The 27,265-nt window shown below is 38.9% G+C and overlaps 1 protein-coding gene and 1 pseudogene across 1 annotated transcript; one reads left to right on the top strand and one right to left on the bottom strand.

Annotated features, from left to right (window-relative positions):
- Positions 1 to 1,147: 1,147 nt before the first annotated feature.
- Positions 1,148 to 27,265, top strand: LOC132281148 (probable inactive leucine-rich repeat receptor-like protein kinase At3g03770; annotated as a pseudogene).
- On the bottom strand, positions 14,336 to 26,889 carry LOC132284903 (uncharacterized). Its single transcript, XM_059787047.1, has 2 exons — positions 26,649 to 26,889; positions 14,336 to 17,173 (listed from the first exon to the last, which is right to left on the bottom strand). Exon 2 carries the CDS (start codon positions 16,570 to 16,572, stop codon positions 15,883 to 15,885), a length of 690 nt encoding a protein of 229 aa, XP_059643030.1. The 5' UTR covers positions 16,573 to 17,173; positions 26,649 to 26,889; the 3' UTR covers positions 14,336 to 15,882.

The following is a 27,265-nucleotide window of genomic DNA, read 5'->3' as shown; positions in this document are numbered from 1 at the left end:
TTTTCTCCAGTGTCTATATAAACGACCGATGTTTGAGATCAATTTACAACATTAATTCCGTTGTTTTTGACAGAAAATTATCTTTGAATTTTCTGTTTGTTTGTTTTTATTTGAGAGTATATACTATTCCACGAGAGTGAATTAGGTTGGTGTTCTTGTACTGATAAATCATTAACAAAGATAGAGCATTGGCTGAGTGTTTACAGCAAATCAGCCCCATATTGCCTCTCTGAGGTCATCAAAGTACACTTTCCGGCAATCAGGAGGGTAAGTGACTGGATTTTTGTGTTTAATGGCCAAAATACCCTGGCATATGACCGATGTTCCTCTATAAGAACCCATTTACATTTTATATGAATTAAATTTGCAGAGGAGAAAGAGATAGTTTTCCATTAAAGCGACCAAGACCTCTCAAACAGCGAAGGTAAAAAAACAAACCCAATACGAACATTCCATTTTCAAACAGACCCTTTGATTTTTTTCAACCTGGAGCAAGATTCTTTGATTTATGAGACAAAGTAGTGTAGGTATACAATTCAGTTCTCTCTCTAGCTTGTCCATGTTATGGAATTTGCACTCATAATTTATCAATTCAGCATCCCTTTTTTCCTGTATGGCATCTAATAATTCTTTCAAAAGTAGAAGACCGGTAACTTTTTGTTTTTAAATTTTCCTGTATGGCATCTAATAATTCTTTCAAAAGTACAAGACCGGTAACTTTGTTTTTGAATTATATAATTGTGTGTAAGTAGGAACATGTCTAATGCAACAATTTAAACGTCTCTCTCAACCATAAGCTTCAGAGATACTGAATTTAGGTAAAAATGTTGAGGCTTCAGAGATACTGAATTTAGGTAAAAATGTTGAGTTGAGGGGTGTTGTGGATATTTTACACCTATGATATTTTATAAAATTTATAATAAATTAAAAAGTAGGGGTAAATAAGTAATTGTGACACTCCAGTGGTAGAGGGTGATCTTCGGGACCATATGCAACATTCGTACATTTGTTCCAAAACATAGTTTAAAGATATTTTTGTAATATTTTAATAGTTAGGGCCCAAATTCCCGGCAATTTAAATAACTCAATTATGAAACCTGAACCCTTAAAACCTAGTGAATAGATACAGTGGTTGAGGTGATCATCCATGAAGCTGTTGGATTTTTATTTGAAGAATTGCCTAATTCATGTCTTTCCAGTAAAGAAGAAGAAAAATAACAAGAAGGTATGTCTAAAATCAGTTTATTACACAGAATTTGTTAGTTGATCCAGTTATTTACAAATAGGTTACTAAGTACCTTTTTATAGAGGTCTCTTTCACTTAATGGATGGCTAGAATGCAGCTATGATTCACTCTTTAGAATTCTCATCTAGATATTTACAAAGTGTCTACTCTTCTCTAGTTCTTTAGAATCTTCCTTACTACACAAAATCCTACAACACTTCAGAATACTTCCATCAAAACTCCACACAACTCTAGCCTCCAATTCTCTACATTTGTCAAGCAAACTTTATACACAGTTCTCCTCAGCATTTGCAAGCCACTTGCTTAGCACAACCTCCTTTGATGGGACGTGACAATTTGCAATCATCGAAATGAAAGTAATTCCTCTTGAAATGTTGTCGAGAATCAATGAATGAGAGTTTGATAAAATGATTACACATCATTCCGTGGCTTATGGAGATTACGTTGGGAGTCGTCGTTTGAAGATTTAAGCCTTCAACCTTGCCTAAATGTGGTACAAGCTTGAGCCATAAGTAATCGAGGGTCCTACAAGGTTTTAATTGCATTTTGATGAACTTATGATGATGATGATGATGATGATGATGATTGGGTGAAGACAGTGACCTCCAAGGGTACTACGATTTGCAAGACTTTTTTATTTAGAAAAACGAAACTGAATAACTTTTGATGCATTTAGTCTTTTTTTTTGAGTATCCTAACTTATTAAAGTTTTAGGGAATGACTATGGTTTTTTACTTGGGTGATATGACAGAAATCATGATATCTACATCACATGTTCTCCATGCCTCACTGCTAACTTGTGCACCCTTTACATGTAAAGAATGTTATGTTTGTTTACATTATCCAGTGTAGGAGTATCGTCAATGTTATATTGGTCAGAGAGAGTACATTTCAAAATTAGAGATAATGAATGTCAGATTCGAAGCAATGGATGAATAGAGGTTGTATTTGGATCCATAGCTGCTATTGTTTTGAAGTTTCGAAAGAAAGAAATTTAGGTTGGAACTTGGAACCATGGTTTCCATGGAGCTTTCCCAGAGAAATTCTATTCTATATGAAAAATAGGTCTTGGGATGGATGAAAGGCCTTGTCATCATTCACGGATTGATTAGCATCTTACATTCACGGATTGATTTGTTGTGGAGCTGTTTCATAACACTGCCATTTTATCTCCATAGTCATTGAACATTCTAGATAATTTGGCTGACATAGAATGGCTTAGAGGCATTGTAACCGCACGAATGAGCTGCAACTTGGGCTCAATTAAGGAGCTGTTTTCACTACATGTATCATTAGCTCCTTGAATTGTAATATAAATGTTTTTATATGAATTAGTTACTTATAAGTAAAGATCAGAGCGTCACTGGACAAATTATTACTTCTTCAGCTAAGGAAGCATTTGAAGTATCTAAAGCAATTGGAGATTCAGTATAATAGAAGAACAGATTTTTGCTATTTGTCCATGATACAAGTGAACATCACACGCCAGGACAACTTTGTCACTAAGCTAAGAGTATTTGGGTGATAAGCCAAGGAAGGTAAGCAATTTTAATGGATTTTCAGTTCCAAATCAAACTCTATCACAGAACTTCTCTTAGTTCTCTATGGATTCTTTAACAGCCACCTTAACTAGGATTGAAAGCTTGAGAGTTCTTAGTCTAGTGTCTTTGTGCATTTGGGGTCCACTTCCAGACAAATCCATAGATTATATTCACTTGAATATTTGGATTTGAGTACAAATTATGTGTTTGGTTCAATTCCTCCTCAGATGTCTAGAATGGTGATACTTCAAACTGTTATAATGCATGACAATTTTTTCCTTGGACTCATTGTCAAATCTGTCAAATTTAAGCTTGAGGAAGAATTGGTTGATTGGGCAATTACGATCTTCAATACAGAGAATTGCCACTCTGACTGATGTTCCTCTGTCAAACAATGAAATCTCTGGCAAATTACCAGATTTAAGGAGTCATGGCATTATATGCCCAAAGGTCTAGTCATGGCATTTCTCAGCAACAACTCCTTCTCTGGCATAATTCCATGGCAATATGGTCAATTGGATCAGCTTCAATAGCTTGATCTGTCTTTGAATTCTACTAGGACACATCCAGCTGCACTTTTCTCTTTGCCCAACAAATATGCTAAGTGGATCACTTCCAATCCATTTGAGCTGTGGCAGTGAACTTGGCTTACATGATATATCTAATAACAGGATAAGGGATTAGTTGCCTTCTCGTTTGAGCAGTGAATCAGATAAGAGAGTAGTTAAGTATGGTGCGAATTGCTTTTCTATTGATACTACTCATCAGCATCCAGAATTATATTGTTTAGAAGAAGCCGAGCTGAAGATGAAAGAATCTAGAGGAAAGAATGTAGGGATATTAGTGGGCATCATTGGAGGAATTTCTGCTGTTATAGTGCTTCTGGCTTTTGGAATACATTTATTGCACAAATCAATACAAGATAACTCAGTCACAGAGTTTTTTCCTCTGAGCTCCTAGCCAATGCAAGTAGGTCCAATTGTGAGATCATATTGAACCTTTTTGTTTCTGGTAGTTCAAATGTTGCACACCTGACAACCTTGGGGTTTATAAAAAAATGGAGATTACACCAATAGCTTGTAAATGTAATTCCTAACATTTGATAAGCCTTTATTGTAACGACCCTAAACTAACACCATTTAAAAAAAAAAAATTCGGCATGACCTTCGCTAAAAATCGTCCTACAACAACCTGTTTAAATGCACTTTTAACTTGTCCCAACACAATAAATATCTAATACATTCCATGGTGGTACAACCACATACTATATCATCCAGGTATCATAATTACAGTCCCAAAACACAAGATAAATATCAAATATCCATACTTTACGACATTTAGACAGCTTATATAAAAGTTACAGCCCATAGGTATAATTATATTATTAAAAGTCCATAAGTCTCTATACTAAACATAACAAACTAAGGTTTTGCAAAATATATGGGACCTGAATACAAAAATAGCAAAACGATCTTCTAATCCATGCTAGGCCTATGGTGGAACGTTATCCGCCACTTCATTCCCGTTTCCTGAAAAATGTTAAATATAAGGGGTGAGCATAAGCTCAGTAGGAAGTGCCTAAGGCACACCTCTTGAGACTCCGTGAATCTACACAATGAATAGGAATAAGGAAATTGGGATCATACAATGTCGGGAGTAAAAATATAACCACAATACCACATTATTAATCCGATACCACAATTGAATATGCCAGGCAATGATATGTCATGCCATGCAATGTCACTCCCATTTTCCAAAACCATTACTGTTATTATTTCCAAACCGTTAGTGAACCCGTCCCATGGCAACTCCATGGTGGCACGAGAAGAGGATTGGTTATTGTCCCTGACCCTTGGCAACTCCATGGCGTCATTTGGGGCCCAGGTAACTCAACCACACTAGGGCGATTTCCCTAGTCCCCTTTAGGCCTCGCTAACGCCGCGGTCCCTAGGCAACTCCTAGGCGGCCGGATTTTTCACAAAATTATTTTCAAAATTCTATCCCAAAAATATATATATGTATATATATTTATTTATTATTATTATTATTTTTTTGTCAAATTCATGTTCCCATCTCTTTCCCAATGAAGTACATAGATGCTCCATGCCTTTTTGGTCATAGCAACATTTATTTTCACACGTCAATTTTAAGATTTAATTACTTAGCATGCTTCACAAGAAGTTTTCAAAAAAATAACATACTTCCTTCAACAAAATTCTAGCATGGTAAGCAAGTAAGGCATGGAATTAAATTTATATAAGCATATATTTCATGTAACACTAATTAAAACACATAGACACATATCTCATTGCAACAATATAATCATTTCAAGGAAAAACTAACACAATTTAACATGCTTGACAACAAATCAAATAAGATGATTCACAAAGGAGCAAGAAAAAGTGAATTAGGAACCCCTACCTCAATTATATACAAAACGTCCAAATTTTCGACCTCAAACCCTCAAAATAGGTCTCAATTTTCGGACTCCCTAGAGTGGCCAAAAGCTGAAATTGTTGGTATGGATTTGAAGATCTCGTCGTGGGCTTCAATTTGCCGCAAGCGGCATCCAAAATTTCCAACAAATGAGAGAGAAATCAAAGAGTGAAATTCATGAAGCAAGAAAAAGAAAAATAAGAGAAGTGAGACCAGAAGGCTTCTGTCGGGGAGAGAGACTAATAAGGCTTAATGGCCTCTTGGCCGCTAAATTAAAAAGCAAATGGTGGTGGGTCCCACCATAAAAGAATATCCCACCATTGACTTATATATATATATATACATGAACACACTATAACATTACATTCTCCCCAACTTAAAAAGATTTTGTTCTCGAAATCAAGACATACCTGAGGAAGAAAACAACGCTGGGTACTTGGAGCGAACCTCCTGTTCAAGCTCCTAGGTAGCCTCCTCGACTCCATGGTGTCTCCAAAGAACTTTAACCATTGGTATCGTCTTGTTCCTTAACACCTTCTGTTGTGGGTCAAGGATCTGAACTGGTCCCTCCTCGTAGGAAACATCCTCATCAATGTCCACATCAACCCAACTCAAAATGTGAGATGGATCCGGCTCGTACTTTCGTAGCATCGATACATGAAAGACATTGTAGACTCTGTCCATCTGTGGTGGCAAAACAAGTCTATAGGCAACCTCTCCTACACGGTCCAAAATCTCAAAAGGTCTTATGAATCGTGGCGACAACTTGCCACTTTTCCTAAATCTCATCAATCCCTTCTGTGGAAAAACCCGTAGAAAAACATGGTCTCCCACCTTAAAAGATAACGGCCGTCTTCGCTTATCTGCATAGCTTTTCTGTCGACTCTGAGCTGTAAGTAACCTTTGTCTGATCAGCTTAATCTTCTCAGTAGTCTCGAGTACTATGTTCGGTCCTGAGGCGGCGGTCTCACCCACCTCAGTTCAACAAACAGGAAACCTACAAGGTCTACCATACAACGCCTCAAATGGAGCCATCTAGAAACTCGCCTGATAACTGTTGTTGTAGGCAAACTCAATAAGCAGTAGATGATCTTCCCAATTACCACCCAAGTTAAGCACACTTGCTCGAAGCATATCCTCCAAGATCTGGATAGTGCGCTCCGACTGGCCGTCTGTATGTGGATGGAATGCCAAACTAAGATGCAACGCTGAACCAAACGCTGCTTGAAGTCCTTCCCAGAACTTCGAAGTGAACTTGGCATCCCTATCTGAAACAATGGTTACAGGAACTCCATGTAACCTTACAATTTCCTTTACATATAGTACACCAAGCTTCTCTGCATCATCTGTTGCCTTAATAGGCAAAAAGTGAGTCGTTTTGGTCAATTTGTCAATGATGACCCATACAGCTTCATTGCCCCTCCGTGACCTTGGAAGACCTGTCACAAAATCCATAGCAATGTGTTCCCATTTCCACTGCGCTACAGGCAATGGTTGCAACAAATCGGCTGGTCTCTGATGCTCGGCCTTCACCTGCTGACAGGTAAGGCATCTAGCCACAAACTGTGCAACATCTTTCTTCATCCCGTTCCACCAATACTGACGTCTCAAATTGTGATACATCTTGGTACCACCTGGATGAACTGCAAAGCGGGAAGTGTGAAACTTCAGCAAGATGTCCTCACGACAAACCGTGGGAACCACCAACAAACCCCTGAACCGTAGACCCCCATCTGCATGCAAGGCCTAATCTTTCACTATCTCACCACTGGAGATCAAAACGTGAATGGCATCTAAATCCGAGTCATGTCTCTGTGACTTAATCACTCGTACAACAAGAGTAGGCTGAGCCACAAGACTAAACAAGAATACTGGCTCACTGTCAACATCGTCATCAAAACAATACAATCCCAACTCTACCAAATCCTTAAGCATCTTCCACTCTTGAATAACCAAACAGGCCAGAGTCCTACGAGATTTCAGGCTTAAGGCATCTGCTACCACATTTGCCTTGCCCGGATGATATTGCAAGTTAAAATTGTAGTCCTCCAAGAATTCAACCCATCTTCTCTGTCTGTTGTTCAAGTCCTTTTAGGAGAAAAGGTACTTGAGACTTTTGTGATCCAAGTACACCTTGAATTTCTCACCATACAAGTAATGTCTCCAACACTTTAAGGCAAATACAACTGCCGCTAACTCTAAATCATGAGTAGGGTAGTTAAGCTCATGAGTCTTCAACTGTCGAGACCCATAAGCCACTACTCTACCATTCTGTATCAATACACATCCCAAGCCATCACGTGAAGCGTCACAATAAATCACATAACCCAAGCCACGCTCAAGTATCACCAACACTGGAGCTGTAGTCAATCTTATCTTCAGTTCCTGAAAAGATGACTCACAGGCTTCATTCCACACAAACTTGATCCCTTTCTGGGTCAAACGGGTCATAGGCGCTGCTAAAGAAGAGATATCCTTCACAAATCTCCGATAGTAAGCCAAGGAAACTCCGGATCTCAAACACATTATTGGGTTGCTCCCAATTCAGAATAGCTTCAATCTTTGATGGATCAATTGACACTCCACCTTCTGAAACAACATGCCCCAAAACTTCACCTCTTGTAGCCAAACTCACACTTCTCATATTTGGCATACAATCGGTGCTCCCACAAAATCTGCAATACAATGCTCAAATGGATCTCGTGCTCCTCTCGAGTCCGTGAATACACAAGAATGTCATCCACGAAAACTACCACAAACTGGTCCAAGTAATTGTGAAAGATGCGGTTCATCAAGTCCATGAATGCCTCCAGCGTCAAGGTTATTTTTGGCCAGATATGGCAGCCCAGGCCAATTTCTTGCAACGCACCTGTCCGTGATGTCAGGCTGTAATGGACGAGTCCGAATCGTGTATTCTCGAGATGGCTGATTGGCGTCGCCGGTTCATTGATTTCCTTACACATGGTGCACTTCCAGATGATAAGCAAGCCGCTGCAAAGCTCAAGAGGAAGTCTGCAAGATTTGAGGTATGGGAAGGTGAACTTTTTCGTCGAACCCTCAATAGTACGTATCTGCGATGTTTATCTCGTAAGGATGCCATGGAAGCTCTCAAGGAGGCTCACCAGTTGGAGCATCAAGGCTCAAGCAAGTTTTTCGTGTATATATTACAAAAGGGAATTTATTGGCCTACTATGGAGCGCGATGCCAAGTCTTATGTACAAAGATGTCAACTTTGTCAACATCATCATCATCAGATCCATACACTAGCTACACCCCTCCATCTTATCGAAGTCCCTTGGCCATTTCACACATGGAGGCTAGATCTTATCGGGCCAATCCACCCACCGGTACGAGGTCACATGTGGATCCTTGTTCTAACAGAGTACTTCACAAAATGGATCGAGGCGATTCCCCTTAATCATGCCACCGGCGGAGCCGTCGCGGCTTTCATCCAAGAGAATATCATTTGCCGCTTCGGGATTCCTCACTACCTTCTGCTAGATTTCCAGAACGTTTAGTTTTCTCTTTCGCCTCACTGCGAGGTGCTCTAAACTCCGCATCTTTAAGCAACCTGGTGATAAGGTGGTGGCACTACTGGACCTCACCAAGATCAACTCATTATAAATCTTGAGAATTTGGTCCCAGACAAGTTGTGGGACGCAAAACCAGTACTCCTTTTCAGCGGCATATAGGGCTTTCAGAAAATCCCCCTTATGCTCGGAATGGCCTGGCACACGAAGGACGTTCTTGGCCAGGACCGAATTAAGAAACCACAGCCAGTATGGTAAGAAGGATTTATTGGTGCTTGTGGTTCGATTGCTGGTAAATTGACCGTGACAAATTTCTCCCACAATGTCCGCCAAAGTTATCTCCCATAATGTCCGCCAAAGATAGCCGAGCCAGTGGTTTAACATAAAGAGATAGGCCTGCCTCATCCACTAATGAAGCCAATGGGCAATCCATAGCTATAGGAAGGTCATCCAGGCCAAATTCATAAATGTCGCCACCAATGGTAGTTTTGATGATGTTCGATTCCACACATGAATGGAACAGGTTTGAGTAGAACAGATGGACCACGCGCGGGTAGTAGGCATAAGCACGTGGCTTAAAAAGTGATGTGAGGCCACGTGCTCTCAATTCGCGGACTGACCATGCCATTTCTTGATTTTGCTCAAAATCATTTTCAATGGTGAATTTTGCTTCAGGGACGATTGGCCATTCAGCCTAATTTGGAGTTAGAGGTACATTAGAAGGGCCCTCGAATGAGCGAGCACTCTTGGAAGCCACTTAAGGGGCCATTGGAGTGAAGAAAACGCATTAGTCAAGCCAAAAGGCATAACAAGGAACTCATAGTGTCCATACCGTGTACGGAACGCTGTCTTCAGGATATCCTCATCCCTAACCCGCAACTGATAATAGCCAGACCTTAAGTCAATCTTCGAGAAACAATTAGCTCCCCTCAACTGATCAAACAAATCATCTATCCTTGGCAAAGGATACTTATTCTTAATGGTGGCACGATTCAACTTTCGGTAATCAATGTGCAACCTCAAAGAACCATCTTTCTTCTTAGCAAACAAGACAAGTGTGCCCCACGGTGACACACTCGGTCGGATGAAACCTTTTATCCTCAAATCATCAAGCTGCCTCTTCAATTCTTCCAATTCAACTGGTGCCATACGATACGGTGCTATAAAAATCGGCGCGGTACCTGGCATTAACTCAATAGTGAACTCCATTTCTTGGTGTGGAGGCAACTCTGTCAAATCTTCTGGAAACATATCCAGAAAATCACGAACAACTGCAGGATAATCATCTTTCACAAGATCATCTTCTTCGGCTATAAGGCTAGTGTAACGACCCGGTCATTTGCCTCCCTTTCCTTTTTCTTGAAATTTTACAAATGAATTTTTTTCGTTTAATTTTCTTTTCTGAACTCTGTTTCGTGTCGCTTAGTGTTATCTCGAGTGTTCAGAATTGGTTTCTGAGACTCTTTCATATGAATTGACAACTTCCTTTGAGGACCGAGTCATTTCTGCATTTTCACTTTTCGGACACTATGCGTCTTTCGTCCTTTTCCCTGTTTCGTCTTTTTCCCTATTCTGTCTTTTCCCCATTTGTCACATTGTTGGCACAACCTCGCTTCTCATGCTCGGAGTTGGTTTTTGACTTCACGTGCCTTCATCTTGAGTGGTTTCTTCAAAATACGTATCTTTACTTTTGCAAGAAAGTACTTTGGTTGCTCCCGGTGTCCATAAGGGCATGGATGCAAAGTTCTTTGAAATTATTTTCTTTTCTTAGGGTGCTTTTTCGTAAATATCTTTTGCAGATATTTTATTTCAGGGGTTTTTAAGAAAATATTTTTGGAAGATATTTTCATTCTGGGCCATAAGTGCAGTTTTCACTTTTTGGAGGGGCCATTGTGCAATTAATGAAAGTTATTGCAAAATGTCTTGTTTTGAGCCTGGATCCTCGTATGGGATTCATTTTCACCTTTTGTTGAGTTGTGTACTCTTGGAATTTCCTCCTGGTCGATGTTTTCCAGTTTCAGGATTTCTGGCCCCGGTTTTTGCCAAACTTATTTTGGGCATAACTTTCTGTTCGGGACTCGGTTTTTGACGCCATTTCTTCCGTTGTTCATATTTTATCATTTTGAATCTTTTTCATTCACAAAGTTTTGCCATTTGAGTGCATCTGCTCAAATTTTACTTTTTCGGACCCAACGGGGCCCGTTCGGGCACTTTTTGAGATTTCTATAAAAAGGGGGTGAGATATTTCATTTTTCATCTTCTCCCATCTTCATGCATGACCTGGAGCTCCCATGGCAGCCCAAAGGGTGCTGCCATCTTCTCTCTCCTCTTTTGTTTCACTTTTCCTTGATGGAAAGTCTTCAGCCTTAACGTTTGTCGCTCCCCTCGACGTACTCTACCATTCCCCCTTATTAGAATCCATTTTCGACAATTTTTTGAGTTTGGGTTTGGAGTCAAGTTGAGATTTTCATGGGGCTTCTTGTGAATCCTTGTTCCCGGGGTAGTCCCCGACAAAACCTCTCGGTATTGTCGGATTCGGAGCACTTTCGTTTCGGTGGGGATTTGAGATTTTCATCTCAAATTGAGGTAGGAGATGTTCTAGGTTTAAATTCTTGTTATATAGCATGCTTGTGATGCTTATACAACTTGTTGGCATGATTAAATATAAAAACTAGAGATTTTATTATTTATTTTTCTTGTACGGGATCTAATTTTTCCGGTTGCTCATGACTTGGTTTAAACATGTAGCATGATTTTATATTACCCCTTGATATGCTCATTGTCGTGTATTAAAATTGGAACATTTGAATAAGTATTAAAGATTTTATTTAATATTTATCTTAGGTGAAAGATTAATTCACATGACCTTAACTAGCTTGAAATTAATATGTGTTAGCATATTATATTAGGCCTCAGCATGGTCTTCAACATAGTTAAATTTGAAAGTAATTGGAGGTGTTTTGAAAATTAGTAATTATTAATTAATTTGATTAATTAATTTGCCCCGAGTACACTATTCACTCCATTTGAATTCTGACTTGATATTCTTGATCTACATGCCATATAGCTTTACATATATTTGATTTAGAATATTCGGTGAGGTTTTGAAACTTTTTATTTAATTAAATTCCATGTTTAAGATTTAATCCTCATGGTGATATACAACTTGGAATTGTATTGTGGCATGCTAGAAAATTAAGCTTAGGTATAGTTGTTCACATATATTAAATTGAGATTAATTGCATGAGAATTGGAACTTTTAATTTATATTTAACTTTAGTGAAAGTTTAATTCACATGGTCTTAAATGGAATGAAATAAACTTGTAATGTAATATTACATTAGTTCTTGCCATGCTTTCCAATATAGGTTAATTTGAGAGCATTTGGTTAAGTTTGAAAATTAAGAGATTTTAATTAAAAGAATTAATTAAAATCTATTTTGTGGTCCCATTAGTTTAATTAAGGTTTTAACTTGATATTTGTATTGGCTATGACTTGTTTACTAGTATATATTAATTTGGAACTATTTGAAGTTGTTTTAAAACCTTGGGATTTAAATTAGCATGATTTAATTAAAATTCTACTTTGTTGTTCTAACAACCTAATTAAGTTTTAGAATGGATATAGGTGATGACCTTGCCATGTCCTTTAACATGTGTTAAATTGAGGTTAATTGGAATTGAATCGGAATCTATAGAATTTAATTGTGTTTATCTATTTAAATTCTATCAATTTGCTTCATGATCTAGTTGTGTTTTAGAAGTGGTTTCTATATTCAAATCATGGACTTAGACTTATTGTATATTCATTTGGTTATGTTTTAAACATTGGATAACATAGTTGCTATGTTTGTATTCATGAGAATATGTTTTCCTTATTGAATATATTGTTGCCTTGTGTAATGATTTGCACACTTCGTGTTTAACATCTTTCATGCATAGCGTGTAACGAATCGCACACTGAAGATTCGACATTCATCATATCATATTAGCTGTGGATTTAGAGTATGTATTGTATAGATTTCCAAATTTGGTTGTGCTTAGTAGATAGTTGATTATCTTGCATATTCCTGTTGATATATGCGTTGTTGCACAACTTGTTGATTTTGGAAACTTGGGGATGTCGTTATTTGACTATGGCTAGGACGTGGTTCTAGTATGGGGGATAGTCCCTCTATATGGTCTAGTGCGCACATAGGGAGGTTATCCATGGGCTAGTAACCCTAAAGTAACTATGTTGTCGGTCTGATCCGGCGTGACGTTTGAGTATCCACTTTGTTTGATTTCGCATTTCATTTTCAAGTTGATAACTAGATGATGTTGTAACTTGTTGTTTCTTAATTGTCATTCCATTTTAAGTTACAGGATGTTAACTTTACGAAATTGTGCTTTATACGTTGTATTGGAAGTTCCAATGTTGGTTAAATTGCATCGATATTGAAAATCGTGTTTTGACGTTCTAATAAAGCTCAGGATTGATCCTATTGATTCATTTATAACTTAGACGTTAGGTGGCATGACCTACTTCTGTTGTTTTTGTGCTTTAGATTTCAAGCTGATAGCTTTAAGAAATTGTATTTTGTTGCCTTGTATAATATGCTTTTATGTGGTTAGATTGTATTGAAGTTGTAAATTGCATTTTGATTGTTCAGCATGGCCTAGGATGATTCCTTAGACTTATTTATAACATAGACGTTAGGTGACATGATCACTTTAGTTGTTTCTGTATTCGAGATTGCAAGTTAATACCTTTAAGAACCTATATCTTGTTGCTTTGTATAACGTGCTTCCATATTGTTTAAATGGCATAGATGATGTGATTTATGCTAGAAACACTCTAAGGTAGCTTGGGATGCTCCCTGAGTCTCATTTCGATATAAATGTTAGGTGGCATGAACTCCTTTAACATGTTTCACCTTAAGGTGATAAATTTGTAAAATGCTAGGTCGATGCATGCTCATCTCCTACGAGTAGCTTTATGTTACTCACCCCTACGATACTGGGGCATATTTCAGGTACGAAGACTTGGTTCGTGACGCTACGAAGACTTGGTTCGTGACGCCTAGCATTCCTTGGATGTCGTGTAACTTTCAAGTTTCCATTTCATGCAAATGTTAGCATGAAATGTCATTTTGTAGACTTATATGTCAAAATATGTATATTTGATTCCATGTATGTAATGTGTACATAAGTGCACTCCTTTCAATGTATTTGATATGTATGAGATGAGGCCGGAGGCCAATGACATGTGTATTGTATTCTATACAACTTTTTAACTTCATGAAATATTATGAAAACCTTGAAAAATCGCAAGTCATTGCTTCACCATGGTTGCATCGGGTGTGGGAATTCCATTTTCATTCTTTTATAGGGTTTTATTAATCATGTTTGAAGTGTGGCCAAGGGCCAAACGGTCTTTTGATCCCGTTTTGTATTTTTGGATTCCGAGTTTTAATTCCAAGTTCCATTTTTGCCTTTTTGCCCGTTGGGGGGTCGGATTTTGTATCGGTGGTATTTTTAAGTCATGGACCATTGTAGCACGTCCAAATAGGTAAGTTACGTTTGCGTGCATGGTCATTTCTGGGCACAACCTTATCGTTTGTGTTTTGAGTCTCTTGTGAATTCATTTCGCACTTTTTTTTGCATATTCTGATCTAGGGGCATTAAAGACTTTTCACGGTGGTTTTATTTTATTCTTTCAACATGGTTGAATAGAAAACATGATTTTAGGGGGGGTTTCTTTTCCGTGTTTTTCCAGAAAAAGCCATCTTGGCATCGGAAATCGCATCCGAAGTTCAGCTCTCAGTTTTTAAATTTAGCAGCTTTTTGGACCCTCTGGACCAGTTTTCTTGAGAGGGCATTTTGGGCATTTTTCAGTGAGTTTTTTTTTATTTATTTTTCTTACATGTTACGTAGAAAACTCGATTTTGAGGGGGGTTTCTTCTTTGTGTTTTTGCAAAAAAGTTCATCTAGGCCTCCAAATTCAGCCTTTGTTCTGGATTTTTCTGAAAAATTACCCCATAGCAGCTTTATGGCTGCTGCTGCCAGCCATGGTGCACCCAGCTCACGCGCGGCGTGCATGGGCGCGTGCATGGGTGTGCGCATGGGGCTGTCATGGCTCCTCGTCGGGCCGTCGCGACGTCATTTCTTCTTTTGGGCATTTCTCCTTTGTCCGGACTCCGATTCAAGTGAATTTTTTTTTGAACTTAACTAATTTTTCTCCGTCTTTCCAACGGTATGCTCGGTTACACCCGATTCTTCCTGGATAATTACCAGTTTACCCTTTTTGCCTTAAGTGCTCGTTTTTCTTCGTCATGACGTTTCTCCTTCGTCTGGACTCCGAATCATGCGATTCTTGAGTCCATCTTGATCAGTTTTTCGTTGTCTTTCCAGCGGTATGCTCGGTGGTACCCGAATCTACGATTTTTAAAAATGACTATTTTGCCCCTGGGGGCTTATTTGTCATGTTTTTGATGTTTTGCTTCTGCATCAGTTCTTGTTGAGTTCCACGACCTCATGGAAGGTCACTTTGACTTCTTAGAGTCTTGTTTTCTATTTTTGCTTCCGCATTCGGATCCGTTATCGGGTCAATCTTCGGTTCATCATAAGACGCGCTGGCCTAAAAAACCAGGGTCGTCACAGCTAGCCAAGAAGTAATCACCACGACTCCGTCCACGAACTTCATAAAATAATGAAATGTGGGAATCATTCCGATCTCCCATGAAAAAGAAACAGTCTCCCTCGGGAGTGCAAACTGTGACTCTACCTCTAAAACAGTCGATTGTGGCACGAAAGGAAGCTAACCAATCCATCCCGAGAATGATATCAAAGCTAGTCATCTCCAGAAGGATAAGGTCAAACATAAAGATCCGCCCGGCTATCACAATGGAACAATCCTGCACAACTTGGGTCAAAGACACTGAAACCCCAGCTAGCGTATCAACACACAACGCCCGATCCATAAAACTGACCTCTAACCCCGATGCAAGTGCAAATGATGATGATATGAAGGAATGAGATGCACCAGAGTCAAACAAAACACGGCCCAAGAACCAAACACTGGAAATATACCTCAGAGAACTGACGATCTAGGAGATGCATCAGTCGGTGCAAGTGTAAAGACACGCCCCTACGGTGCCTGTGCCTGAGGACTACTAATCTGTTCACCTGACTGCTGCACTGACATAGTAGGAGTATCCCTCCTAACTGGCCGTGAACCCTGAGAGGACATGGCAGGCTGTGATGGTGGTGGTCTGAAACCTGACTGAACCGTAGTCGATTGTGACGGCCTCTGCTGTGACCCTCTGCCACTACCGGTGCCTGCTCCCTGATTAGGACAATTCTTAACCTTATGGCCCTGTTGGCCACAACCAAAACAAACCCCAAAATTAACCGATATCTGTGGACACTCTGACTTGTAGTGACCCGGCTGATTACAACGATAACAAATGACACCACCCTTGGCAGACGTTGCTGGCATAGGAGTGGTAGGAGCGGATCGTGCAAATTGCTGCCCCTGAAACTGAAATGAAACACCCCTGTTCTTTTTCCCTGAAGGTCCCTCTGCAGATGGTCTTGCATTCCTCTTTTGTCTCCACTGTTCCCTTTTTGCATTTTTATCTTTGGCCTCCATCTCTAGCATCAATGTCCTTTCCACTACCTCAAAATAAACCTTGATTCCCTGTGCTATTAACAACGGTCTCATTTTGTAGTCAAGTCCAGAGATAAACTTCCAAACTTTATCAACTTCATTACTCACCATTTCTGGAGCAAAGCGGGAAAGAGACGTGAACTTGTTCTCATATTCTGTCACTGACATATTGCCTTGGATAAGGCTATAAACTGATTCTTTAACTCCCACCTATTGGAGGTTGAATCTATCCCAACTCATCTCTTCAATCTTCTATTGATTTGTGATCGATTTCCACCAAAACTTGGCATCCTTTGTGAACTTGTAAGTGGCTAGGATGATTTTCAAGTGATCCTCCGTCACATCCATAGAAGTCAATTGAGTTTCAACTTGCTCCATGTAGTCATCCGCTACTTTGGGATCTGCACCACCTTCAAACATTATCGGCATCAACTAAGAAAACCCTTTAATAATCTTGAGACGCTTCTATGCTGGCGTCTTCTTCACTTGCATTACCAGTTGTGGTATCGGCTGCGGCTGAGTAGCAATGGTGGCCCTCAAGGCCCTCTGCAACAAGCGATTCAATACTATTTCCTCCGAATTTTCACCCTCTTCAACGGGTGCTTCCACATTATCCCTCCTTGTAGGAACAACTCTTGGGGCAATTAAATCCCGAAGAAGTGTGTCCTCATCAACTGGCTCCGCCGGATTGGAGCTAGAGCCCTCGCCAACATCACCCCTTGTTGGCCTAGGGCCAACTTCCCTGGGTTCCTCACGCCGTGACATCATTCTATAAAACAAAGAAAACAATTCAATAACGATAACACTAAGGTCCAACCGTAAACAACTCAACACAAAAGGATACTATACTAACACTTAGCATGCAATGAACACATTAATATAAGCATATAAGCACATAAACACGTAAGCAAATTAACAGTTAAGCATGTTTTTTCACATAGCAAACACTTTTGCAATTAATGAAATAACAATGCAAATGACTTCCCAGACAACCCTAGGTAGGCCTCTACCCATCGTCCTAATGGTTTTCGAATCAACGCTCTGATACCAAAATTTGTAACGACCCTAAACTGATACCATTTAAAAATAAATAAAAAAAATCGGCATGACCTCGGCTAAAAATCGTCCTACAACAACCTGTTTAAATGCACTTTTAACCTGTCCCAACAAAAGAAATATCTAATACATTCCATGGTGGTACAACCACATATTATATCATCCAGGTATCATAATTACAGTCCCAAAATACAAGATAAATATCAAATATCCATGCTTTATGTGACGTTTCCAATTTTCTACATTTTTCATTTTTCCGGTAATTCGTTGATGCAAGGGTATTTCGGCCTTTTCACATTTTGTGTACGGGTTTTTAGTTAGGTCCATTGCACTTTGTGCATTTTAATTTATGTGAATTAAGTGGTATTGGTATGTGGTGCATTTATATGTGTGAGGTGTAAAATGGAAGAAAATAAAAAGGGAAAAGAAATTTAAAAGTGGTGGGACCCACCACTATATCAAGAGTGGTTTAGAGACCACATTTCCAACCCTCATTCTCTCTCCCCGCTGAATCTCTCTCTCACTCTCTTATTGTGCTTTTTCTTTTTCTTCTCTCTTTCAATATTTGAATGAGGGTATCTCACTCAATACTTGGTGGATTTGAGTGCCGTTTGAGGCAAAACGGAGAGCACGGCGAGCTCTACGCGTTCATACCAACAATTTCAGCTTTGAGTATCCCCTTGGCTTTTGAAATTGGAGGCCCATTTTGAGGGTTTTACACAAATTGAGGTAGGGGCCCTTAATCCATGAAATCTTGTGCTTTAGTGAGTTGATCTACTTGATTTGTGTCTTAGAATGCTTAATTATGTTAATTATAGTTTAAATTGACTTGATTGAGATATATGAACATGTGAGAATGTGTAATAGATATGTTGTATGAAAAGCATGCTTATATGATAACCATGGAACCATGTGGATTAAATGCTTTATGTAAAGAGCATGTTTATGTGTTGATTTTCATATTCCAAAAATGCTAGAATCTTGTTATATGCCGTTATGTGGTAAATCCTTTGGGAATTTTTGTAAACCATGCCTTGTTAGTTAAATTTGAACTAGTCATGAGATTATGAGCATGGACATAGAATTGATGTATTCATGCATTGGCATTGGGCATGAAAGGGAAGAAATCGTTTTGAAAAGAAAAAGAGAATTTTGGGAAAGTATTTTAATGAATCGGTTTTGTAAAAACCTGGTCGCCACGGGGGTACCAAAGGGCCGGAAAGTTAATATAGCCTAGAGGGAACTATGGAGATTGCCCTAGCATGGTTGAGCTAGCTGGGCCCCATAATGACACCGCGGGGGTACCAAAGGTCAGGGACACTAGCCAATCCTTCTCTCGTGTCGCTGCGGGGTCACCAAAGGGTGGGTTATATTAACAGTTTACAAGTGATGGTTTTGATTTTGAAAACGGGGAGCGACATCGGCATGTATTGCATTCCCATTGCATTATGTTATTTATGTGGAGATTGATTATTATATTGTGGTTTCCCTACATGGCCTGATCCCCATTCTCATTGCTCTATTCTTTGTTTGGATTCACGGGGACACAAGAAGAGTGTCTTAAGTGCTACCTACTGAGCTTTATGCTCACCCTATTATTTAATAATTTTTTTTTAGGAAAAGGGAAAGAAGTGGCGGATGACTTTCCACCACAGGCCTAATTTGGATTAGAAGACTTCTTTTTGTTATTTTTATATTAAGTCCCATATTTTTGTAAAATCTTAGTTTGTTATATTTGGTATAGAGATTTGTGAACTCTTGTTATTGTAACTATATTTTGGGACTATAATTATGATAATTTGGATTAAACGGTATGTAGATGTTCTACCATAAGATGAGCGATGTTGAGGTATAATGAACGGATGGATAGGATGTTGGAGTATATTAATTGTATTATGTGTTGGGACAGGTTGGAGGTGTGTTGAAAGGCCAAGAAGGGCCATTGCGTTTTTTTTATTTGAGCAGGTAGTTGTAGTCCCATTTTTAAGGGAGGTCATGCCAAATTTTTTTTTAAAAAAAATGGTATCAGTTTAGGGTCGTTTCAAAATGTATTAGAGCAATGGTTTGAAAACCTAAGGACGACGGGTAGGGTTGACCTAAGTAGGACTTAAGTTGATTTGGATTTGTTGCATGTTAAAGTGTTTACTGTTTTGAGAAGTACACTTACTTGCTTAGTTGCTTACGTGTATATGGTTTTGAAAAGCATGCTTACCTGCGTACTTGCTTATTTGCTTACATGATTACATGTTTGTATGTTATATGTGTGTAGTACTGACTTAAATAATCCATGAGTAAGTGTTATGGGTTCAACATGTAATCGTTAAGCATTCGCACTTCTGTGTTGTATTAATTCTGTGAGTTATCACCTATAAACGGGGTAGGTATCAATATTGTGAGCAAGGGTGATGTGAATAGCACAATCTTCTGGGTCTGGTTTGATCTGAATGCGTTGTTCCACTAGGAGTTTTTTTTTTCTAGAGACTGGCAATGGTGAAGACGTTTGATCTTAGGTGTTATCCGGGACAGAAGTCCTTATTTTCTTGCACGGGCGAGAATTTATGTTGTGTTTCCTCGGTGTGGTGAGTGGACTTTTGGGGTGATGGATTAGTAGGTTATGGTGTGTGAGTCATGAAATCATTTCGTGTAAGTAAAGTTGATTAGATGTCAATAGACGTGAGGTGGTATGTAGTGTATGACTTATGAGGTTCTAGTGTTGTATGGGTTGAGTTAGGTTTGTATTTGGATTTTTATTTAGAAGTTCACTGATGTTAAGGTTGAGAGTTGTCCCTTAGATTACTGTTTGGGAATAAAAGTTAAGGTTGATCTTGAGTTGACGACGGGATGAGTAAGTTGCACCTTCTGTTATGATTTCCAGTGACGAAGGCAGAAACTAAGTGTGATGTTGTTTGGTGATCGTAGAGTATTAGTCATAGATTGTGTTGAGCCAGGATGAGGAGTGACCTCTTGGGCTTGGTGGCCTGTTCTATTTGATTTATTTGTTTTGTGGCTTTGTGGACGGGTGTGTGTGAGCGTGTGCAGGTGGCACCAGAGGGCTACCACATTGAGCGAGCTACGGGCACACAACTCAGATGAAATCGATGTGGACATTCCATTGTGTTGGATAGTAATTATACGGATTTGCTGGGTAATGATAGTGTTGGGGGTGTAAGAGTAGTATACCCTTTTGTTTGGTGGGATAAGTTAGTTGTAAGTATGACTTGAAGGTCCAATTAGATACTAATGAGAGACCATTGTTTTGTAGTCGTCGTCTGCTACAGTTTATGTGATTGACCATATAGTGTAGTGTTTGTTTTCTTCTTAGGGATTGTTTCTGTAGTATGCCATGTACGATTCTTTTCTTGTGACGGGTTGTTGCCTATAGTGTTGGGCATCACGAGTAGTGTGTGTTTCATGTTGGGTTGGTATCACTCTTGAATGAGCGGTTGGTTAGTAAAGGCTTGTTGATGCCAAGGGATTAGAGTGGTGTAGTTATTTTGGGAAGGATGATCATGGGGGTGTTAGTACTTGAGGTTTCTGTATTGGAGAATAAGTCAGTTTAGGGGTGATCCTAGTATTCAGGAAGACAGCAGTGATTGATCGCATTATTGATAGTTTTGAGGAGACAGTTGGGTGTTGAACATTTTGGATTCTTATGTTCATTTTTGTTTGAGGATTTGTTGGCAAGGCATTGCCGTGTGAATGTTCTTTTCTAGTGGTAAATAGTGGTTGTTATGGGGAGCAGTGAGAGCTATGTTTGTTCTTTGTTTACGATGATATTATTTTAAGGATGTTCGAGGAAAGATCATTTAGAAGTGACTTAATGGTCTGATGGAATAATAGGTTTGAACAGTTGTTAGAATGAGTGACAATGTAAGTGTTATGATGTCATGGTATGATGTTTAGTGCTGATGAGAACGATGATTTCTGGTATGATCCGAAGATGGATTAGAGATCGTGAGTGTTGTTGTATGTTGTTAGGTAAGTGATGGGAAGTGTGTGCCAGTTGAAGCGATTGTGGACGGCTTAGTACTTAGAGCCAACGAGAGCGGTATTGTTGGATAGGCATCTTTTTCTTTTGAGGAGTCAGTGGACAGTCGTGATTGAGGTTACGAGTCTTGAGTGTACGGTATTCGAGGTAGTGACGTCTAAGAGAACGAAGGTGGAATGGGTGGTAAAGTGTTATTTTTTCGACTTAAAGGTTGTCATTTGGAGTAACAGTTTTCCGATGGGAGCGGACGCGGTGTCCAATGTACAGTGATGGTTCCTAGTGTTAGTATGTTAAGGGCGTTGGTGCTTTTATCTAATTAGTTTTGGTTACCATAATGTTGCAGAGAAGTGTGTACGAGCTTTTTGTGTTAATTGTGTAGGACGGTCCGGTAATGGGCGAGGTCGCTTAGATTAGTGCTCGTGGTTCCGTATGTGTTCCAAGTTGGTTCTTCTCCTTGGGTATAAGGAGTTCAGTTCATCTCAGGTGAGATTGGGTGTTCATGGTTGGACGACTGATGAGTAGTGTATGATAGGATGTCTGGTTCATTAAGGTACGAGTTGTTGGTCTCTTGTGAGAGCGGGGTTTATTACCCTTCCGTTTGTTCTAGTCTTGGCAAGGACGTCGTTGTTGTGGGTCTTGTCTATGCTTAGGAGTTGTGCGCGTCCGTGGACGGACGGATTTGTGAGTAGGTGTTGCGCTGTTAGAATTTGACGATTGAGGTTCTGATTAAAGGGGGTCGACTTACTTCCACGGAGGGAGGTATAGCCTTTAGCTTTGTAGTGTTTGTTTTGAGAATGGTTTTGACTGGTAGGATATGAGGCACGGGTTACCGATTAGGGATTGTGTTTCCGTTATTGGTACTAGCGGTGATGGCTAGGAAATGTGTCTTAAATCGCAGTTTGAGGATAATTGGGTGATGTGATGTGACTCATGTATTTGGATATTTTTAGAAGTGATTGATTCTAGTAGTGTCTTGAGGACAGGTGTTGGAATTGTTGAATGTTATGTAGTTAGAGAATGATTATGGAATTCCATTGGGGATAATAGGAATGATTGATCTTGGGTTTTAGACCTTAGGTATAAGATAGTTGCATTGTATATTTTGACGAGGTCAGAATTGGATTGGATGATGTTATGGAGTTGTTTACCTGGTATAGGTATTATGAGAAAATTAGAGAACGTTGATGTTGGTTGGTGATTGGGACATTGGTGCCGCATTGTCGTGTTTATTATGGTTATGTGATTGTGTTATGATTGGAATTCTAAGAGTAGGTGTATAGCTGTATAATTGTTAAGGTTATGTAGAGCGATGGATTGATTAGAAAGTGGATCTTGTGGTTGCTTTTTGGACTGTGTGAGACTGTGTTTGAGGTTTAGACCTAAGGATAGGGATGATGTCTGTGTCGAGATCGGATTGAGGATGAGAATGGCCTGGCCAACCATTTCTCCTGAATCAATCCTTCTTTAGCACGATGTCGGATCAAAGGTCAATGATTGTTCCGACTTTTTAATGATTGTGAGAGTATGGTACTGTACGTTGTGTGGGCGTGACAATGTGGACTTACATGATTTATCTTGGGTGACGAAAGGTGCTAGGTGGTATTGGGTGTTTGATAACAGGTTAGTGGTACAATCATTGATTATTAAAGATCTTGTTTCGAGAAATTGTGCCTTGGGTGCAGGATAGCATGCTTATTGATTTGGTGATAAATCTTTATGTGGTTATTAGAGGACTCATTGTTTGATCATGTTGAAGTTGTTAAGCGTAATGATTGTTGTATAAGTATGATTATTATTTGTTAGTACGGTTATGTGGTGGTGTAGCTACTTCATGGATAGTAAGTGTTTGGTCTGTTAGAGACGTATGGACTAGAGTTGAGATGGGTTGAGAGATGGACGGGATTCATTGTTTATGGTTTAGTATGTGTTCTTTAGAGGATGAGTTGTGGTTGGATGTCGCCTTAATTGGTGATTTGGTGACCGTTTTTCTTTTGGGCTTGGAGCCTTTCGTGACAGTGTTGAGTGGATCGATGTCCATTATGAGTCAGGCGTATAGACTGGTCGGTCTTGTGTTGTGACGTGGTGAGAGTTGGGTAACCGCATTAGTTTCTGTGGTGGTATTGGTGACATCCAAAGTCAAAGGTAGTAATGTCGGTGGGTTCATAATCTTGGGGTTTTGTGAGGTATTCTTAGAGAGTTGTGGCTGTGGACCTTCTTCTTAAGGAGGGTAGATTTCGAGGACGAAATCTTTTTAAGGAGGGTAAATTATGACGTTTCCAATTTTCTACATTTTTCATTTTTCCGGTAATTCATTGATGCAAGGGTATTTCGATCTTTTCACATTTTGTGTACGGGTTTTTAGTTGGGTCCATTGCACTTTGTGCATTTTAATTTATGTGGATTAGGTATTTGTATGTGGTGCATTTATATGTGTGAGGTGTAAAATGAAAGAAAATAAAAAGGGAAAAGAAATTTAAAAGTGGTGGGACCCACCACTATATCAAGAGTGGTCTAGAGACCACATTTCAAACCCTCATTCTCTCTCCCTGTTGAATCTCTCTCTCACTCTCTTGTTATGCTTTTTCTTTTTCTTTTCTCTTTCAATCTTTGAATGAGGGTATCTTACTCAATACTTGGTGGATTTGAGTGCCGTTTGAGGCAAAACGGAGAGCACGGCGAGCTCTACGCGTTCATACCAACAATTTCAGCTTTGAGTATCCCCTTGGCTTTCAAAATTTGAGACCCATTTTGAGGGTTTTACACAAATTGAGGTAGGGGCCCTTAATCCATGAAATCTTATGCTTTAGTGAGTTGATCTACTTGATTTGTGTCTTAGAATGCTTAATTATGTTAATTATAGTTTAAATTGACTTGATTGAGATATATGAACATGTGAGAATGTGTGATAAATATGTTGTATGAAAAGCATGCTTATATGATAACCATGGAACTATGTGGATTAAATGCTTTATGTAAAGAGTATGTTTATGTGTTAATTTTCATATGCCAAAAATGCTAGAATCTTGTTATATGTCGTTATGTGGTAAATCCTTTGGGAATTTTTTTGAACCATGCCTTATTAGTTAAATTTGAACTAGTCGTGGGATTATGAGCATGGACATAGAATTGATGCATTCATGCACTGGCATTGGGTATGAAAAGGAAGAAATCGTTTTGAAAATAAAAAGAGAATTTTGGGAAAGTATTTTAATGAATCGGTTTTGTGAAAACCCGGTCGCTGCGGGGGTACCAAAGGGCTGGAAGGTTAATATAGCCTAGAGGGAATTAGGGAGATTGCCCTAGCGTGGTTGAGCTAGCTGGGCCCCATAATGACGCCGCGGGGGTACCAAGGGCCAGGGACACTAGCCAATCCTTCTCTCGTGTCGCTGTGGGGTCACCAAAGGGCGAACTATATTAACAGTTTACAAGTGATGGTTTTGATTTTGAAAACGGGGAGCGACATCGGCATACATTGCATTCCCATTGCATTATGTTACTTATGTGGAGATTGATTATTATATTGTGGTTTCCCTACATAGCCTGATCCCCATTCTCATTGCTCTATTCTATGTTTAGATTCACGGGGACACAAGAAGCGTGTCTTAAGTGTTACCGACTGAACTTTATGCTCACCCTATTATTTAATAATTTTTTTTTATGAAATGGGAAAGAAGTGGCGGATGACTTTCCACCACAGGCCTAATTTGGATTAGAAGACTTCTTTTTGCTATTTTTGTATTAAGTCCGATATTTTTGTAAAATCTTAGTTTGTTATATTTGGTATAGAGATTTGTGAACTCTTGTTATTGTAACTATATTTTGGGATTGTAATTATGATAATTTGGATTAAACGTTACGTAGATATTCTACCATGAGATGAGCCATGTTGAGGTATAATGAACGGATGGATGGAATGTTGGAGTATATTAATTGTATTATGTGTTGGGATAGGTTGGAGGTGTTTTGAAAGGTCGGGAAGGGCCATTGCGTTTTTTTTTTTTTTTTATTTGAGCAGGTGGTTGTAATCCCTTTTTTAAGGGAGGTCATGCTAATTTTTTTATTTTTTTATAAATGGTATCAGTTTAGGGTTGTTTCACTTTACGACATTTATACAGCTTATTTTAAAGTTACAGCCCATAGGTATAATTATATTATTAAAAGTCCATAAGTCTCGATACTAAATATAACAAACTAAGGTTTTGCAAAATATATGGGACTTGAATACAAAAATAGCAAAACGATCTTCTAATTTATGCTAGGCCTGTGGTGGAACATTATCCGCCACTTCATTCCCATTTCTTGAAAAATGTTAAATATAAGGGGTGAGCATAAGCTTAGTAGAAAGTGCCTAAGGCACACCTCTTGAGACCCCGTGAATCCACACAATGAATAGGAATAAAAAAATTAGAATCATACAATGTCGGGAGTAAAAATATAACCACAATACCACATCATTAATCCGATACCACAATTAAATATGCTAGGCAATGATATGTCATACCATGCAATGTCACTCCTATTTTCCAAAACCATTACCGTCATCATTTCCAAACCATTAGTGAACCCGTCCCATGGCAACTCTATGGCGGCACGAGGGGAGGATTGGTTACTATCCCTGACCCATGGCAACTCCATAACGTCATTTGGGGCCTAGGTAACTTAACCACACTAGGGCGATTTCCCTAGTCCCCTTTAGGCCCCACGCGATCCCTAGGTAACTCCTAAGTGGCCGGGTTTTTCACAAAATCATTTTCAAAATTCTATCCCAAATATATATATATATATATATATATATATATATATATATTTTATTATTATTATTTTATTTTTTTTGTTAAATTCATGTTCCCATCTCTTTCCCAATGAAGTACATAGATGCTCCATGCCTTTTTGGTCATAGCAACATTTATCATCACACGCCAATTTTAAGATTTAATTACTTAGCATACTTCACAAGAAGTTTTCAAAAAAATAACATACTTCCTTCAACAAAATTCTAGCATGGTAAGCAAGTAAGGCATGGAATTAAATTCATATAAACATATATTTCATGTAACACCAATTAAAACACATAGACACATATCTCATTGCAACAATATAATCATTTCAAGGAAAAACTAACACAATTTAACATACTTGACAACAAATCAAATAAGATGATTCACAAAGGAGTAAGAAAAAGTGAATTAGGAACCCCTACCTCAATTATATACAAAACCCCCAAATTTTCTACCTCAAACCCTCAAAATGGGTCTCAATTTTCGGACTCCCTAGAGTGTCCAAAAGCTGAAATTGTTGGTATGGATTTGAAGATCTCGTCGTGGGCGTCAATTTGCCGCAAACGGTATCCAAAATTTCCAACAAATGAGAGAGAAATCAAAGAGTGAAATTCATGAAGCAAGAAAAAGAAAAATTAGAGAAGTGAGACCAGAAGGCTTCTGTCGGGGAGAGAGACTAATGAGGCTTAATGGCCTCTTGGCCACTAAATTAAAAAGCAAGTGGTGGTGGGTCCAACCATAAAAGAATATCCCACCATTAACTTATATATATATATATATATATATATATATATATATATATATATATATATATATATATATACATGAACACACTATAACATTGCATTTATGTTGATTCCTAATCTTTTCTTCAGGGTATATTGCTCAAGCAACAAAGTTAGGCACACAAGGTGTCCCAGTGAATCAGTCATTTTCTTTAGAAGAGTTGAAGGCCGCTGTGAAAGACTTTGATAGTTTTACTTTCATGGGCGAAGGTTCATATGGGAAGGTACAATCTAAACTATATAATGTGCTATAG

This window comes from Cornus florida, unplaced genomic scaffold (genome assembly GCF_030987335.1).
Source record: "Cornus florida cultivar Cherokee Brave unplaced genomic scaffold, ASM3098733v1 CherokeeBrave_3.0.0_Hap2_Chr11, whole genome shotgun sequence".
NCBI lineage: Eukaryota > Viridiplantae > Streptophyta > Magnoliopsida > Cornales > Cornaceae > Cornus > Cornus florida.
Note: the sequence above shows the minus strand (reverse complement) of the source record. Positions and strands in the feature narration are given on the sequence as shown.